The sequence below is a fragment of the Camelus dromedarius genome, chromosome 29 (genome assembly GCF_036321535.1).
Source record: "Camelus dromedarius isolate mCamDro1 chromosome 29, mCamDro1.pat, whole genome shotgun sequence".
Lineage (NCBI taxonomy): Eukaryota > Metazoa > Chordata > Mammalia > Artiodactyla > Camelidae > Camelus > Camelus dromedarius.
This window is the reverse complement of record NC_087464.1, coordinates 23,345,704-23,363,564: the sequence shown is the minus strand read 5'-3', so window position 1 is coordinate 23,363,564 and position 17,861 is coordinate 23,345,704. Positions and strand designations below refer to the sequence as shown.

Genomic DNA, 17,861 nt, shown 5'->3' with positions numbered 1-17,861 from the left:
CAGGGACCATTCACAGGGTTCAGATTTAGGGAAATCAACAGGGACTGCGGTCCCCCAGGGCTAGCAACAGCGAGGCCAGAAGTGGCGAGGGGCAGGAGCAGGACACAGAGCCCAGACAAGGTGTCTGTGGAGAGGCTACAGAGAAGAGCGTGGCCTTCGGGAGAGAGCTGCAGCTAGCAGGCAGAGACGCTACAGAGAGAGAGCCGAAATACTCTGACCTCACTCTATTCATGCCCTCTGATGTCCCTCTGGTACCTTCCATGGATTGAACCTAACTGGACACCAGAGAGCAGGGGGCCCATTTCAGCAGCCCATGGAAGTCAGGCCTCCAGGACTGAGGGTAGAGAAGGGTGGAGAGTGGTCTGGAGAGGCAAGTGGAGGACATCCAGCACTCTGCCTCAGGGCCTTTGCACTTGCTGTTCCCACCACCTGGAAATGCTTTCTTCCCAAATTCTCATGTCTTACTTCCCTGCGTTTCAGCTTTGCAATATGCCATCTTTGGTGATCCTGTGTATCCTACCCATAGTCTCTAACTCTCTTCTTGACTTGGTTTTTATTTGTAGCACGTACAAACTTCAAATATACTCTGCATTTTAATTATTTATGCTGGGTATGGTCTATATACCTCAACTAGAATGTAAGCTCCAGCAGAGGAGGGGCTTTTGTCTGTTGTAATCAATGGTTCACTAATAGCAAACTGGCACATTGTGAATGCTAAGTAAATATTTGTTAAATATAGGAACGGAAACATGTTAAACTCCCAAATAGGAAAATATGCCAGGTCTGAAATAGCAGAGGCCCGGTGAGATTCTGAGTCTTGGTAGGCAGGACACCAAGTCCAAGATGGTCAGCTGAATGGATCGCCACCCCCACCCAGTCCAGATCTTTTCTCAGCACCTGATAGGTGAGTGCTAGACATTTTGCTGCCAGAAAACAGGCGATCAGTCACAGTCATGGCTTAAGAAGCTAATCACAACCTGGCCCAGCTCAGGCATCCTGCCTTATGACACCCTCACTTTAGTCCAGGGTCAGTATCCAGGCTAGTCCTCGCTGCTGACCACGTGGCCTTGATCACCAGAAGTCCCAAACTCTTTCAGTTTCAAAGTCTCCCGGTTCCTCTCAACAGGTCACAGCTCCTTTCTCCACAATCAGGTTCCACCACAATAATCAGAGGAGAGCAAGTTCTGTAGCTGCTCTCAGCAGAGAGAGCACTGCAGGACTGGGACAAGAGAACCCCACAATTTTGACAATTTTGACAGGTGGGGAAGGGCTGCCAAGATGCAGACCCTGGGACACTGCGCAGAGAAGGTGGGGGTAGGGGTATCCCAGAGGTTCCCTGGATAGAAGGCAGTGGAGATAAGTGCAGACCTTCTTTTCCTTTTTTCTCTTCTTCCTTCAACAGCATCAAATACAATTAATTTAGACTCATATTAGATATCAGAATCTGACTAATTCTGCTCAGGTTGGCAGTTGCCTTAATTATTGAGGAAATATGTGCCAGGCCAATGAATTTTGAAAACAGCCTTACAGGGAAATGTTTGATCTACCGATGGACATGTTCGGCAGCTCAGAGGAATGTTCTGTTTCCAAGTTGGAGATGCCCTTTTGTATATAAACACAGAGGTTTGTTGATAATGAATGTTCTTTTCCTCTCATCAGAGCAGAGTCTTGGAGGATCCTGCTTTGTCAGTCAAGTGCTCCTAGACATGCTCTCCCAGTCTCTGCCAAGGAGGTGGCCTCATTCAGACCGATTGGTGCACAGCTTGTCTGTCCCACCAGCCAGTGATGGGCCACTCAGTCAATGGAAGAATCCTTTCCCAGCTGTTCGGCCCAGTATGGGCACTCAACAGCCATTCCTTCCACCTTGATTTTCCCTCCTTCTCAAGACCCTCCCCACCCCAGTTTTCTCCAGGTATCTTCCACCTTCCTTTCCAAAGCTCTGTGCTGTGGGGGGAGAATGACCCCAGGGAGTGGGTCCTGGCTGGCCTGGACCTGTCCTTTTGGCCCCAGTTGCCTTGCTGGTTGATTGGATTAAACATGGATCTGTGACATGATTCTGGCCAACATTACGTAGGAGAGATCTGGTGGGACCCGCTTTTAGGAAAGGTTCTTTCATTCTTTTTTTAAAAAATGTGGGGGTGGTAGGAAATTAGGTTTATTAATTTATTATTTTTGGTGGAGGTACCAGGGATTGAACCCAGGACCTCATGCATGCTAAGCATGCACTCTACCACTAAGGTATACTTTCCCCCAGTTTCCTCACTCTTAAAAGGCATACATAATAAGAGATTCACTCTTGTCCCTCTTGACATGTCTGGATGCCATGGCTGAAACTGCAGTAGCCATCTTGTGACCATCTTGGGGGCAAGTTTGATATTCCAAGGATAGTAAAGCAGAAATTTGCAAAGAACCACTTTATTATTCAGGGTCCTTGTAAGAAACAGGATCCATTCAAACTGGATCACTGAGGAAAGTTTAATAAGGGGACTATTTACAAAGGTGTGGGAAGGGTATAGAGAAACCAACACATGATGGTGTGGTACCATTAGACTAGTAACAGAGAGGAGCCCTTACTATTTGGGGCCTAATGGGGCAGAAGGAAGAATCTGTTTCTGGAATGCTGAGAGAGAGAGACTCTAAGGAAAAGAGAGCTGCCTGGCAGGAGCTGTGGCCTAGCATGGTGACTTTGCAGGGAGGGTCTGGAGAAAAAAATACCTCGATCTTACTCTCCTCCCACCCTCCCATCTCATGCCAAAACTTCCCACTGACTTAACCCAACAAGAAGCCAAGGATGGGGAACCCACTGACACAGTCTGCAGAGGTCAGTCTCTTAGGGCAGAGGAGCAGGGAAGTAGATGCAGAGGACAAAAAGGATTCTCAGTACAACCTGGGTCTGCAATCATCTCATTCCTCTGTTTGCTCACCTGTTGTCAGTCTCCTCCATGAAGGCAAAGTCTGTCTTATTCATTAAGTTTCCTCCTAGAAGAGTGGCTGGCAACATAATTGATGCTCAAAGAATATGGTTGCACATCCACTGTGTGACAGGCACTGTACTAAAAATTGAGTGAATAAGAACATACATTGCCTCGAGTTGTTCATATTATAGAGAGGGCAAATGAAACCAAAGCAATATGGCACCATGCTGTTTAAGCCATGAGAGTGCTATGCCCAAGGGAGGAGGATCTAAACCAGAGTGCAGGGCCAGGACACCCCAGAGGAGGTGGGCCTGGAGCTGAGTTTTGGAGGATTTGCTTTAATGGAGAGATGAGAATGCTTTGTTATATATGCATCATAGCACTGTAACGTAAGTCAATACAGCTAACGTGGAAGCCATGCATTTCTATGAGGGTTCCACGTTGGATGGGGCAGAGGTGGTTGGGAGGAGGGTAAGGTGTTCCAGGCAGAGGGAGCAGCATGTGTGAATGCACAGAGGCAGAAAACTAGAAGAATTCTAAGAGGTTCCTTCTGACTGGTGGGAAGGATGCATGAGAGGCAGGGAGCAGTGGGAAATGAGCGAGAGAAGTGAGGAGGAACTAGCTCACATGTTGAGATAAGGAGTTTGAATATGGTTTTGAATGTCAAAAAATTAGTACTGAGGGATTTTACATAGAGGTACAGCTTGCTCAGATTTGTAATTTCAGAAAATTCACCTGGGTGGCAGTGTGGAGCATGGATTGAAAAAATGGGGAGCTGGGGGGGGGGGGCTAGAACTGTGCCACTAGCTTACATGCAGCTACGTAAATTTAAAATTAAATAGAATGAAAAATTCAGTGTCTCAGTTGCACTAGCCACATTTCAAATGCTCAGTAGCCATATGTGGCTAGGGGCTACCCTACTGAATGGCACAAACATGGAACATTTGTATCATCGCAGAAAGTCCCACTGGACAATACTGGGTAGAGGCAGTGAGACCGAGTAGGAGGTTCCTGAAAAAGCCCAGGCAGGAAGAGGCACTGAGAGTCTTCTCCAGGCAGTGTTACAGTGATGGAGAGAAGAGGTCGGACTGAAGAGGGATTCAGGCAGTAGAATCTGGAGAGTTTGGTGAGAGGTGAATGAGAGAAGGAATTTTTACAGATTCCCGGGTTTCCGGCTGGGGTGATGACCTGGAGGGAAGGTGTTTGGGTACAGGGGTGACATCATCCATTTGGGCATGTTGAGGATGCAGTGGCAGGGGCCCTCTGGGTGGACATGTGCAGTGGGTGATTAGACGTCCAGAACTGAAGCTCCACATCCCCATCTAGTAGACTGGGAGACCCCCCAGCTTTAATTATTCACCCCTGCTTCCCACGGCACCTGTGTCCACCAGTGTCCTTCCTCTCTGCCAGGTCTGGGAACAGAAATGAATGGGACTCAACCTCTGTCCTTGAGGCACCCATAGTCTGGGTTAGGGTTTGGGTTTGGTGACAAGCCAGCCCAAAACTACAGCTCCTTGTGACCAGAGCCACGACAGAGGTGAGAATGGAATGATGAAGGGCACAGAGGAGGACTCGCCCCACAAGGAGCAGGGAAGGGGCTGCCAATTACTGCACTCTGACCACTGGCCAGGCTGATGAATATACTCTGAATAAACTTGTTGAGTGACCCAGGGGTGCCCATCCTCTGACCTTAACCTTAGCCACATCCCACATCCCTGTGCCCCGCTCCTCTGGACAGTGAACTCTGAATGTCTTCTCTCATGACAGCCCCCTGGTTTGCCCTCTTCCCTGCCGCACGCCCACTGAACTGCTTTTCCCCCACATTCTGGCTCCGGGAAAAATTACTTAACTGTAAGATGAGTAACAACTGTAAGATGAGGCCAATAATAGTACCCACCTCACAGTATTGTTATGAAGCTAAAATAGAGATGGTCAATATTAACAACAGTACACAAGTTGGGGCATAGTAGGTACTCAATAAATTTTAACTGTAAGGATTATTACTTGCAATTTCCATAAAACAAATGCAGGGAAATAACCAGCGATAGAAATGAAATCTATTAATGAAAAAATCCCATGCCCCAAAAAGTACACAGCATGATTTCATTGACATAAAAAACAAATACTGACAAGACTCATATGTACTGTTAGAAGCTGGGGTCATGGTTACCCTTGGGGAGGGCAGTGCCTAGGGTGCTGGTGACGTTCTGTCTTTTGATCTGAGGGCTGGCTATGTGGTTTTGGTAAGTCTGTAAAAAATTCGTTGAGCTGTACAGATTATCTGCACTTTTCTGCATGTATCTTAGAATTTAATAAAAAGTTTTAAGAAAATATTTAAAATAAAAAGATGTCTCTTGTTTGGAAGTTCGAATAATTTGTGTAGGTACGCCAGCCTCAAGGAGGGGAGCAGAACTCCCCACTCCTTGGGCGTGGGCTGTGCACAGTGACTTCCTTCCAAAGAGCATGGTATGGAAAGGGGGAAGAAGTAACATCACCATGGAGAAACTTGATAAACGCTACTTCAGCCAGCTGATCACCACCAACTTCAACCTTCCCGTCAGGTTGATATTATGCGCCCTTGATATGATGTGATAAAAATGGCACTTTATTTCTGTGGTCTTTCTAACAATAACTCATAATCCCAGCCTTACCATGAGAAAAACATCAGACAAATTTCAACAGTAGGACATCATAAAAAATACTTGACCAGGACTTCTGAAAACTGTCAAGGTCATCAAGAACAAAGATGGAATTACAACCAAGGCTTCCCTAAAGAAATATCCCCTGAAGGGATAAATTGGGAGTTTGAGATTAACGAGTATTAACTACTATATATAAAATAGATTAAAAAAGCAAATTTTTTCTGTATAGCACAGAGAACTATATTCAATATCTTGTAGCAACCTATAATGAAAAAGAATATGAAAATGAGTATATGTATGTATATGTAGGACTGAAACATATGCTGTACACCAGAAATTGACACATTGTAGCTGACTATACTTCAATTAAAAAATAAATTTAAGAAAAAAGAGAGCTATCCCCTAAGGAGATATGATGACTAAATGTAATACGGTGTCCTTCCTGACAGGACCCTGGAACAGAAAAGGACGTTAGGGTAAAAACTAAAGAAACCTGAATGAAGTACGACTTTAGCTAATTAGAGGGGGAGAGAGAGGGAGGGGAGAAGGGAGATAGGAAGGAAGGAAAAGAAGAGAGGGGGAGAGAGACAGAGAGAAAGAGTCAATTTTCTATAAAACTTACCCTAACCTCAAACCTTGACCTTTTTTATAGAGGGAGCTGAACCCAGTGGAGACACAAACAGAAAACAGCTTTCCTTTCCTCTCAGCCTCGGTCTCCAACATGCTCCGTGACTCTGTCAGATTCCTCCGCCTTGCCCTTTGACATCGTCACAGACTGATCCTACAGCCTTCTCACATTCAGGACTGAAAAGCCCAGTCCTATCTAAATAAAAATTTGTGTCTCATGTCCAGTTTCGGGTTTGTCCCCAGCCTCCTCGCAGATCCCACCTGTGGGAAGGGGAGAGGCGCAATCTGCTTCTGTACTCCCTTCTCAGCCACCCCACCCACCCCATCACCAGGGAGGGGACGGGGGCAGGGGGTGCTGGAAGAGGACCCAATCTATTTTTATTTGGGTGGTGCTTTTTATCTTCTCTCTGAGCTCAGAATGCCCTTGTGTGTAGCAGATGCTCCACTGCCAGCTTTTCATCGAGTGCCTTTGAGCCCCAACCTGTCTTCCACATCACACAGTTCCTAACATAGCTGCTGGACTCTCTGGCTGACCTCTTGCCTGCCCCCCAGCTTGTTCCTGCAGGGTACCCCCTGTAGCCTGTCACTGCTGGGGTCCCCTCCCCTCTGTAGTCAGGTCTCATCCATGCAGCTGAATGGAGTCTTGTTCCCTTCAGCACATCTGCCTGGCCCTCGGGAGACTCACATCCTGATGAGGTACGCAACTCGGACCGTGCGGGCTGCCCTCTGCCATCACAGGCTGCTCCACTCAGCCTCCGTGCCCACAAGCTTCTCCCAGACCCAGGGATACGTGTCAAGCAGGTGCACAGAGTGGTCTGGAGCACAACCTTCTAAAGGTTCAAGTCCTGGCTCTAACACACTGCTATGTGCCCTACAACAAATTACACAACTTCTTTGTGCCTCTATTACCCCATTGTAATGTGAGAATAGGATTACCTTCTATCCCATAGGATTACTGAGAATGGTTTTTGTTATGCGTATAAAGCTCTTATAACAACGTGGGGCCCAAGAGCATGGGGTGCTGTAAAGTGTGTGATAAATACGCAAATGCCGCAGTCTTCCTCTCCGTGTGGACTCACGGCTGGGGAGGTCCCTTCTTGCAGGGATCCCACTCTTAAGGTTTGGGTCTCCTGGAACTCCCTCCACTTGGCTTCATGCAACGGGGGAGGAGACAACCACCATGGGGCTCCTTACCGAGCAGCTGACCTCTGCCTCGGAGCTCCCTTTCATACATGACACACCCACTGCCTTCGTGTCGGTTACTGGGTAGCTGACACTTGTCCCATCTCCTCTCTCTCTCCTCTCTATGTAGATACACAGATAGACATACATTTTTAAACAGAACCATTTAAAAGTAAGTTGCTGAAGTCATGACACTTCACCCCCTAAACACTACAGCATTCACCTCCTAAGAATATTAATCTCCAAAGAGTATTTCCTAAAATATTCTCCCACTTAACCATGATACTATGCCCATAACCTAAGAAAATTAACGTTAATTCCATAATATCATCCAAGCTCCAGTCCTTGTTCATGTGCCTTCAGTTGTCCCAAAATGTCTTTTGTAGCTTTAAACAAATGTTTTTTTAAATCCAGTGTCCAATCAATGTTCACATACTGCATTTGTTTGTTATGTTTCTTTAGTCTCTTTGCTCTAGAAAAGGACCTTGCCTTTTTTTTTTCTTTAATGTCATTGACCATTTTGAAGAGTCCAAGCCAGCAGCCATGAAGAACAGCCACAGCATGGATTTTCTTCATTCATGTTTGCCGTCTCTTACCAGGAGGGAGGAGGGTGAGGGGCTCTTTCTTCAGAATATAGGGTCCCCGTCATCTCTCGTCTTCACGTTAAGGACTCAGGCTGGAATTCAGAGGCGGCTGGAACATGCCCATTCCCCGTCTGGTTTCACAGGGTGTTGGAGGGGTGTTACAGGGCACCATTCTGGAGGGGAGCAGTGAGTCCCCTCCCCCTGTTCAGCCTGGACTGAGTGCCCAGGCAGGGTCCTTCCTCATGGGCACAGTGGGAAAGAAGGCTGCACCAGCCCAGAGGACTTTCACTGCTAGCGCCCTGCCCTCCTGCCCTTGAGAGGAATAAGCACCCCCCTCCGCTGACTCTGGACCCTGAAAGGAGCTGGACATTCCTCCCCAGGGACATATCACCTGTCCCCAAAGAGCTGCCCCTGGGCCCTGGGTAGTAGGTGGAGCTGAGGGATCATGGCCCAAGGCCAAGGGCTAAGCCTTTCAACTTTTTTCGGTGACTTTGATATCATGTGACCAGGACAGCAGGGCCAGTCTGATAGGGGTGGCGTTTATAAAGGGGCTCCTCACCTGGAGCCAGAAGCTCTGTACTGGCCCCACAGTCCTGCTGATCTCAAGCATCTGCCTCTACAGGTATCTTTCTTGGGCCCATCTCAGTCCCTGGGGACCCCCATCATATGTCCTGGGAACCAGTGGAGATGGAGGACACTGGGTTAGGTGTAGGAGGCCTGAGTTCTAGTCCTTGCTGCCCAGCTCCAGACTTCAGTTTCTCCATTTTTAAATGAGCTTGGGGTGGGGTGTAGCTCAGTGGTAGAGCTCATGCTTAGCATGCGTGAAGTCCTGGGTTCAATCCCCAGTAGCTGCATTAAAATTTTTTTTAATTAAAAAAATTTAATGAGAAGCTTGGATTAGGTCACCTCTGAAGACCCTTAGTGTGATCAAAGTGGGGAGGTGGGTGGGACTCCCCACCTGGCACGAGGGCTTCAGCCAAAGCTCAGTCTCCAGCAAGACAGTGAGCAGATGGGGGCTTGTCTTTGGAGGAGGTGTCCCTCTTGGTCTTGATAAAGAATGCCCTTGAGGAGGGGGCATCACGAGCCATTTTCATCAGCCCTGGAACCTTGGTCCCCTCAGCGCTGTTGGGTTGGGGAGTAGCTCTGTGTTCCCTGGGTATGAGGGGGCATCAGCAGGAAGCCAGCCCTGCTGGGGAACCTTTGGCACAATCTCCAGCATACACCCTGCCCTGGGAGCTCACAAAGGTGTTTCCGCACTTTGAAATGGTAACTGCAGCCTCAGAGTTGGAAACTGAAGTGATGGGTGGAGGGGAGGGCCAGGACACTCAAGTTGGGAACCTCGAGGCTCCTTTCCAGCCCTCAGATTCTGTGATGCTTTAAGGGTGGGCTCCTGGGATGCAGGACCTGTGGTGGATGTAACTTAGTTTTCCTGGTGTCCAGCTGGAAGCCAAGCACAGAACAGTGCAAGTGTTTATTGACCAAGTAATTAAATGAATGAATGAATGCCTCCATCTTCTCCTTCAGTCTGGCTCCTCCTTCCTCTTCCCCATAGTTGGTACAGATGGCATTGTCCCAGCCTAGTCCCTTCTCGACCACAGAGCTTCTCCTGGCCTCTGCCATCTTCTGCCTCATATTCTGGGTGGTCAGGGCCTGGCAGTCTCGGGTCCCCAAAGGCCTGAAGAGTCCACCAGGGCCCTGGGGCTGGCCCCTGCTCGGGCACGTGCTGACCTTGGGGAAGAGCCCACATGTGGCCCTGTCGCGGCTGAGCCAGCGCTATGGAGACGTGCTGCAGATCCGCATTGGCTGCACGCCTGTACTGGTGCTCAGCGGCCTGGACACCATCCGGCAGGCCCTGGTGCGGCAGGGTGACGATTTCAAGGGCCGGCCCGACTTCTACAGCTTCACCCTGGTCTCTGATGGGCAGAGCATGACTTTCAACCCAGACTCTGGACCAGTGTGGGCTGCCCGCCGGCGCCTGGCCCAGAATGCTCTGAAGAGTTTCTCCATCGCCTCCGACCCGGCTTCCTCATCCTCCTGCTACCTGGAGGAGCACGTGACCAAGGAGGCTGAGGCCCTCCTCCGCAAGTTTCAGGAGCTGATGGCAGGCCCTGGGCACTTCGACCCCTACAATCACATAGTGGCATCAGTGGCCAACGTCATTGGTGCCATGTGCTTCGGCCAACACTTTCCCCAGAGCAGTGAAGAAATGCTCAGCCTTGTGAAGAGCAGCCATGATTTTGTGGAGATCGCTTCCTCTGGGAACCCCGTGGACTTCTTCCCCATCTTTAAATACCTGCCCAGCCCTGGTCTGCAAAGGTTCAAGGACTTCAACCAGAAGTTCCTGAAGTTCCTGCGGAAAACAGTCCAGGAGCACTATCAGGACTTTGACAAGGTGAGCCAGGGTGCAGGTGGTGTGGGGGCACCCTGGAGACTGAGTGTGGTCCCTCTTACCCCGCTTCAAGGTACCTATGCCGCTGGTGTGCAGCCAAGGCCTAGGAAGGCTCTGGGACACCTCAGACCTGCTGTGTCCCTTGGAGCCAATCCCTCTCCCTCTCTGGCCTCAGTTTCCTTATGCCTGTAGCCTTGCTGTCAGGGCTGCTCAAAGCCCCGGAGAGACAAGGCTGTGAATAGGGCCCTGGCAGCGCCCTGTGATGTGGGTGGTGTTATTATGCATGAGAAGGCTTTTGTTCTGCGGGAGCCTGAACCTGGACAGAGACTAATTCCCAGCTCAGGTGTCATTTTGCTTCCCTGTACCCACACCAACCTCCTTTGAAACTAGACCCCTGGGGTTATTGGGAGGAAGGTTCAGTGAGGCATGAAATGATTCTCTAAGCCCTACATAGAGCTGCTACCAGCTCCTGCTGTGAGCTCAGCCCCCTGCCCAGAGGCCAGCAGTAGTGCCAGATGGGATGGGGTACGGTCCAGCCTTACACCCCAGAAGTGCTGGGGTGCCCCTAAGCTTGTGCCCTCTCAGAACAGGGTCCAGGACATCGTAGGCGCCCTGTTCAAGCACAGCGAGGAGAACTCCGGAGCCAGTGGTGGCCTCATCCCCCACGAGAAGACTGTCAACCTTGTCAACGACATCTTTGGGGCCGGTAGGAGCCAGCCCCTTGCCTCTTAATCCCTCAGTGCCTGCTGTTCACCCACAACCTTGCCCAGCCCCCAGGTCCATTAGAAACTCACCAACCACATGCCAAATGGTGCAGGACACAGAGACCTGACCCAGACTCAGGGTCTGAGCCCAGGCTGTACCCCCAACTCCCAGTGAAAACTCAACCAAGTCTCTCCTCTGCGAGGCTTGCTTCCCATCCAAACAGTAAAGCCCTTTCTCGTCTGTAAGTCCAGCCCCTCATAATTGCAGGGGCTAATTATGAAACCAGGGACTCAGGCTGGTGTGGAGACCCAGCTTCTGCCCTCAGAAGACAGGGGGGATGTAAGAAGGTGGGGACAGCGGGGGAAAGGGGCAAAGAAAGACAATGCTTGGTACATACATGTACTCAGTAAATGCTGGCTTCTTGTTCCTATCTTCCTTTCTTCCTCACCTTGCCCCCCTGCTACCCAGGGTTTGACACGATCACGACAGCCATCTCCTGGAGCCTTATGTACCTCGTGACAAATCCTGAGATACAGAGGAAGATCCAGAAGGAGCTGGGTATGTGGTATCCCCCAGTCCTCTGGCAGAGAGAAGCCTTGGGGTCCCGGGTCATTTGTTCAGTCTAAATATAGGTGCTAAGTGCCTACTAAGTACAGTCTGGGCATGCAATGGTGCCCGCCCTTCCTAGAAGATGCTGGGGGTCAGTGGGTGTCAGATCTGTAACAGACATAGTGCCACATAGAGTGACACCTGGTGTAACAGGGAACACAGATGCCTTGGAGCAGTCAGAACGGTCCCTAAGCCTGGTCTGTCCTCTGTGCTCTGCAGACACAGTGGTTGGCAGGGTGCGGCGGCCCCGGTTCTCTGACAGGCCCCAGCTGCCCTACTTGGAGGCCGTCATCCTGGAGACCTTCCGACACTCCTCCTTCGTCCCCTTCACCATCCCCCACAGGTGAGATCTGCCTATTCCCTCCTCCCACCTCTGAAGTCCGCCATGTTTTCTCCTTCCAGCTCCTCAGCCCTGGCCCTGGTCAGACCTTGGCATCTCCTTCCTGGCCAGGACACTGGGTTCTCCACAGACCCTCAGCCTCTACTCTGTCCCCATCCAGTCCAAATATGATCCAACTACCTAGCTCTCAGGAGAAACTCACACTCCTGACCTCAGCTCTCATTCACCTCTGCTCACATTCCCTCCCCGCAAGGACAGCCTGGACAGGGTGTCCTCACCATCCCTCACAAGCACAATCCAGCCAGCCTCCAGCTGCGCTTATGCTGGACCTTCTACTTGGAATGCCTTCTGGCCACCAGAATGCTATCCTATCCTATCCTGACACAAACTTACCCTCCCCTAGAAGCCTTTCTTGGCTCATCCAGCTGGCACAGCTTCCTTCTCTGATATCTTATATGGACTTACAGCCATTTGCCCTTGATCGTGTCCTGGGATTTTAACAACGTCGAGAGAGTTAGTGAACACTTACTTCTGCCCATATGTGGGTCTAGTTATTCCCAGCCAGGCTGAGAACTCCCCAGGACTGGCCCAGATGGCCTGCTTCATGGGCACAGCTGAGCACAAACAGAAGTTTAGTAAACATTTGTGGAAGGTGAAGGGGACTTCCCCGAGGAAGGGGAAGTCTCATTTCACCCCTTCCCAGCTCCTGACGCTCCCTCCCAGGGCAGGGTGTGGAGACTATGGTGGGCAGGCTATTGGGGTGGGATGGGGGTAGGAGCAAGAAGCTCCCAGAGACACACCCCTGGGCCTGACAGAGCCCTCTTCCCTCAGCACGACAAGGGACACGACGCTGAATGGCTTCTACATCCCCAAGGAACGCTGCGTCTTTGTAAACCAGTGGCAGGTCAATCATGACCAGTGAGTACAAGTCCCCCACTGAAAAATGTGTGAAGTTCAGCAGTCAGGAAGGCTACCTGTCCAGCTAAGAACTGGTTATATAACAAAGTAATGGTGCCTCAGTTGCATACAGCCTGCTCTAAGAGACAAAAGGTAGGTCCACATTTCTCAAACTTTAGTGCATTGACCAGAGGCTGGACAGATTGTGGTGCCCCGTCCCCCAGGATTCCACTTTGGTAGGGAAGCTGGAGTATCGTTAAGTGATTCTGGTGTGAATGGCCTAGGGATTTCTCCTTGGAAAATCCCGCTTTAGTCTCTAGATAGGGGGGTCATGAAATTTAGTATCCAAACTGGGGTACCTCTGAATGTGAAGAGGGAGGCTGTCAATAATTACCCCAAAACAATAAGCATAAAACAGGATGGACTGTTGATCCCCCTTGTATATTGAGTAGGATAGAGACAAGCATGTGTTCCTTCTTTTAATTTCTTTAAGTTAAAGCAGTATTTATTTAAAATAACAAATTAATATTAAAAAGCACTATTTTCAAGGCTAGTTGTTTTAGGGAGAGGTATGTAATAAAAATAAGCATCAAAATACAGTTTGGCCCCTTTGCCCACCCTGCTTTCTTTGCCCTAGCTCTATTCTAACACTGAAGTTGCCCCCCAGGCCTTTCCCCCTAGAGATCCTATCTTCTCCATTCCTCTTGCAGGAAGCTGTGGGGGGATCCATCTGAATTCCGGCCGGAGCGATTCCTCACTGCCTACGGCACTGCCATCAACAAGACCCTGAGTGAGAAAGTGATACTCTTCAGCATGGGCAAGCGCCGGTGCATAGGGGAGGTGCTGGCCAAGTGGGAGATCTTCCTCTTCCTGGCCATCTTGCTGCAGCAGCTGGAGTTCAGCGTGCCACCAGGCGTGAAAGTGGACCTAACCCCCATCTACGGGCTGACCATGAAGCACGCCCGCTGCAAGCATGTCCAGGCACGGCTACGCTTCTCTATCAAGTGATGAGTTTGCTGTCATTCTGAGGCAGATGGAAAGGTGGAGGTCACTGAGGAACCCTTGTTTCTTTCTTTCTTTCCTTTTTACTAACAGCCTTATAGAGATATAATTCATATACATATAATTCACCTCCTTAAAGAATACAACCCAATGGCTTTTAGTATGTTCACAGAGTTGTGCTTCCACACCGCAATCAATTTTAGAACTTTCTTATCACCCAAAAGAGAAACCGATGCCCATTAGTGGTCATTCCCATTTCCCCGTAACCCACCGTCCCTATTCCCACCAGCCCTAGGCAACTACTAATCTGCTTTCTGTCTGTTTAGATTTGCCTGCTCTGGATATTTAATAAAAATGCAATTATACAATAAGTGGTCTTTTGTGACTGGCTTCTTCACTTAACATAATGTTTTCAAGGTTCATCTGTGTAGCAGCCTGCATCAGTAAGCCCTGGTTTCTTGAGTCCTGAAACTAGACCCAAGTCTGTTTTCTCAGTTATTGAGGGGTACATCTCTCACTGCTCTCTCTTCTCTCCTGTCCTGTATGATCCAAGTCTTGGAACACTTGAAGGGAACAGGGAGAGGGGGACTCAGCCTTGTGGGCCAAACCCAGATGGGTGACGGGGGATGTCTCACGTCCAGTCCTCAAAAGGTAGAGAATATCTGCCTTCTCCCAATGTCTGATTTGTTCATCCACAGCTAGGGAAGGATAAGCTCCCCAGAAGTGCTTGAGTTACCTGCAAAAGGCCTGGTTTGCTTCAAAGGGGACTATCAAAAGAGTGAAAAGATAAGCCACAGAATGTGAGAAAATATTTGTGATTCATATATCTGATAAGGGATTAATATCCAAAACATACAAAGAACTCCTACAACTCAACAACAAAAAACCAAACAGCTTAATTCAAAAATGGGCAAAAGAATGGAGATTTTCATTTTGTAATATACAGAATTATCAAATCACTATGTTGTGTACCCATAACTAACATAGTATTGTAGATCAATTACACTTCAAAAAACAAACAAACAAATTTCATAGAAAAAGAGGTCAGGCTGTTTACTAGAGGTGGGGGTTGAAGGGAGGGGGATTTGAATGAAAGCGGTCAAAAGGCACAAATTTCCAGTTATAAGATAAATAAATAAGGACTGCAATGTACAATGTGATTAATATAATTAACAATGTTGTATGATAAGTTGCTAAGAGAGGAAATCCTAAGAGGTCTAATCACAAGAAAAAAAATTTTTCCTATTTCTTTAATTTTGTATCTGTATGAGATGATGGATGTTCACTAAACTTATTGTGATAACCATTTCATGATGCATGGAAGTCAAATTACTATGCTATGTACCTTAAAATTATACAGTGCTGTATGTCAACTATATATCAGCAAAACTGGAAGAAAACAAACAAACAAACATGGGCGAAAGGCTTGGACAGATAGTTCTCTAAAGAAGATATTCAAATGGACAAGCACATGAAAAAACACTCAACATTGTTAGTTATTAGGGAAATGCAAATCAAAACTACAATGAGGTATCATTCACACATACCAGAATAGCTGTAATAATAATAAAAAAAAAAACTAGACTGCTATGAATATAAGTTACTACATGTAAGCCTTATGGTAACCACAAAGCAAAAACCTATAGCAAACACACGAAAAAAATAGAGGAAGGAATTCAAGCATACCACTACAGACAATTAACAAATCACAAAGAAAGACAGCAAGGGAAGAAAGGAACAGAAGAATTACAAAATAGCCACAGAACAATTAACAAAATGGCAATAAGTCCCTACTTATCAATAATTACTTTAAATGTAAATAAACTAAATTCTCCAATCATAAGACATAGAGTTGTTGAACACATTAAAAAAAACAAGACCTATCTATATGCTGCCTACAAGAGATTTCACTTCAGATGTAAGGAAACATAGTCTGAAAGTGAAGGGATGGAGAAATGACATTCCATGCAATATAAACCAAAAGAAAGCCGGAGTGGCTATACCTTGTCAGACAAAACAGACTGACAACTTCAAAGACTGTAAAAAGAGACAAATGTCATTACATAATGATCAAAGGGTCAATCCAACAAAGAATATAATGTTCATAAATATTTATGCACCCAACAAAGGAGCACCTAAATATATACAGCAAATATTAACAGACCTAAAGAGAGAAATAAACAGCAACACAATAATAGTAGGGAACTTTAATACCCCACTTTTATCAGTGGTTAGGTCATCAGACAGAAGACCAATAAGGAAACACTGGCTTAAACAACATATTAGACCAGATAGACTTAACAGATATATAAAGAACATTTCATCCAAAAACAACAGAATACACACTCTTCTCAAATGTTCGTGGAACATGCTTCAGGATACAACACATATTAAGTGACCCAAAAAAGTCTTAATAAATTTAAGATAAATTAAAGAGATAAATTAAAATGGGACTACAACATACCAAAACTTATGACGTACAGCAAATACAGTTCTAAAAGAGAGGTTCGGCAGGGAGGGCAGAGCTCCAGTGGTAGAGTTCATGCTTAGCATGCACATGGTCCTGGGTTCAAACAAATGAAAAAGAGGTTCATAGTAATAAAAGCCTATCTCAAAAAGAAGAAAAATCTCACAAAAATACAACTTACCTTTACACCTCAAAGGAATAGAAAAAGAAAAACAAAAAGCCCCAAAGCTAGCAGACGTAAGCAAATAACAAAGATCAGAGTGGAAAACAATGAAATATAATATAACAGGAAAAAATCAATGAAACTAAGAGCTGATTCTTTGAACAAATAAATAAAATTAACAAACCTTTCACTAGATTCACCAAGAAAAAAAATAAAGGACTGAAATAAATAAAATCAGAAATGAAAGAGGAGACATTACAACTGATCCCACAGAAATATGAAGTATCACAAAAAAGACTACTATGAACAATTAGATGCAGACAAATTGGATAACCTAGAATAAATGGATAAATTTCTAGAAAAATACAACCAACTAAGACTGAAACATGAAGAAAACAGAAAATCTGAACAGAATAATTACTAGTAAGGAGATTGAGTCAGCAATAAGAATTTCCCAACAAACAAAAGTCCAGGACCAGACAGCTTCACTGGTGAATTCTACCAAATATTTAAAGAAGAATTAATACCAATCTTTCTCAAACTCTTCCAAAAAATTGAATAGGAAAGAACACTTCTAAGTTCAGTTTACGAGACTAACATTACCCTGATACCAAAACCAGATGAAGACCCAAGAAGAAAAGAAAATTACAGGCTAATCTCTCTGATGAATATAGATGCAGAGATCCTCAATAAAATATTAGCAAACAGAATTCAACAATACATTAAAAGGATCTACATCATGATCAAGTAGGATTTATTCCAGAGATGCAAGGATGGTTAATCACAAAGCAAATCAATCAATATAATACACTACATTTACAAAATGAAGGATTAAAATCATACAATAATCTCAACAGAAAGAAAAAGCATTTGACAAAATTCAACATCCACTTATGATTTAAAAAAAAACTCTCAACAAGGTGCATATGGAGGAAATGCACCTCAACATAATAAAGGGCATGTATGATAAGCTTACAGCTAACATCACACTCAAAGGTGAAAGCTAAGAGCTTCCTTCTAAGATCAGGATCAAGACAAGGATGCCCACTCTCACTGCTTTTGCTCAACATACTATTGGAAGTCCTAGCCAGAGCATTTAGGCAAGAAAAAGAAAGAAAAGGCATTCAAATTGGAAAGGAGGAAGTAAAACTGTCACTAAAAGCAGATAACATAGAAAACCCTAAAGACTCCACCAAAAAACTGTTAGAAATCATAAACAAATTCAATTAAGTTTCAGGATACAAACTCCGTATACAAATATCTGTTGCACTTCTGTACATCAATAATGAACTATCAGACACAACATTGTAAACTAATCATACTTCAGTAAAAAAAATTA

At 46.5% G+C, this 17,861-nt stretch overlaps 1 protein-coding gene across 2 annotated transcripts; it reads left to right on the top strand.

Moving 5' to 3' along the window:
* The first annotated feature begins 8,494 nt into the window (after positions 1-8,494).
* On the top strand, positions 8,495-14,259 carry LOC105087261 (cytochrome P450 1A2). Of its 2 annotated transcripts, none has more exons than XM_031440830.2 (7): positions 8,495-8,572; positions 9,503-10,342; positions 10,925-11,045; positions 11,513-11,602; positions 11,873-11,996; positions 12,825-12,911; positions 13,601-14,259. In XM_031440830.2, the coding sequence occupies exons 2-7, from the start codon at positions 9,512-9,514 to the stop codon at positions 13,896-13,898; spliced, it is 1,551 nt and encodes a 516-aa protein (XP_031296690.2). In that variant the 5' UTR covers positions 8,495-8,572; positions 9,503-9,511; the 3' UTR covers positions 13,899-14,259. The 2 variants fall into 2 exon arrangements, with proteins under 2 accessions (XP_031296690.2, XP_031296691.2); XM_031440831.2 differs by having other exon boundaries at positions 8,514-8,572; positions 9,475-10,342; positions 13,601-13,898.
* Positions 14,260-17,861: the final 3,602 nt, after the last annotated feature.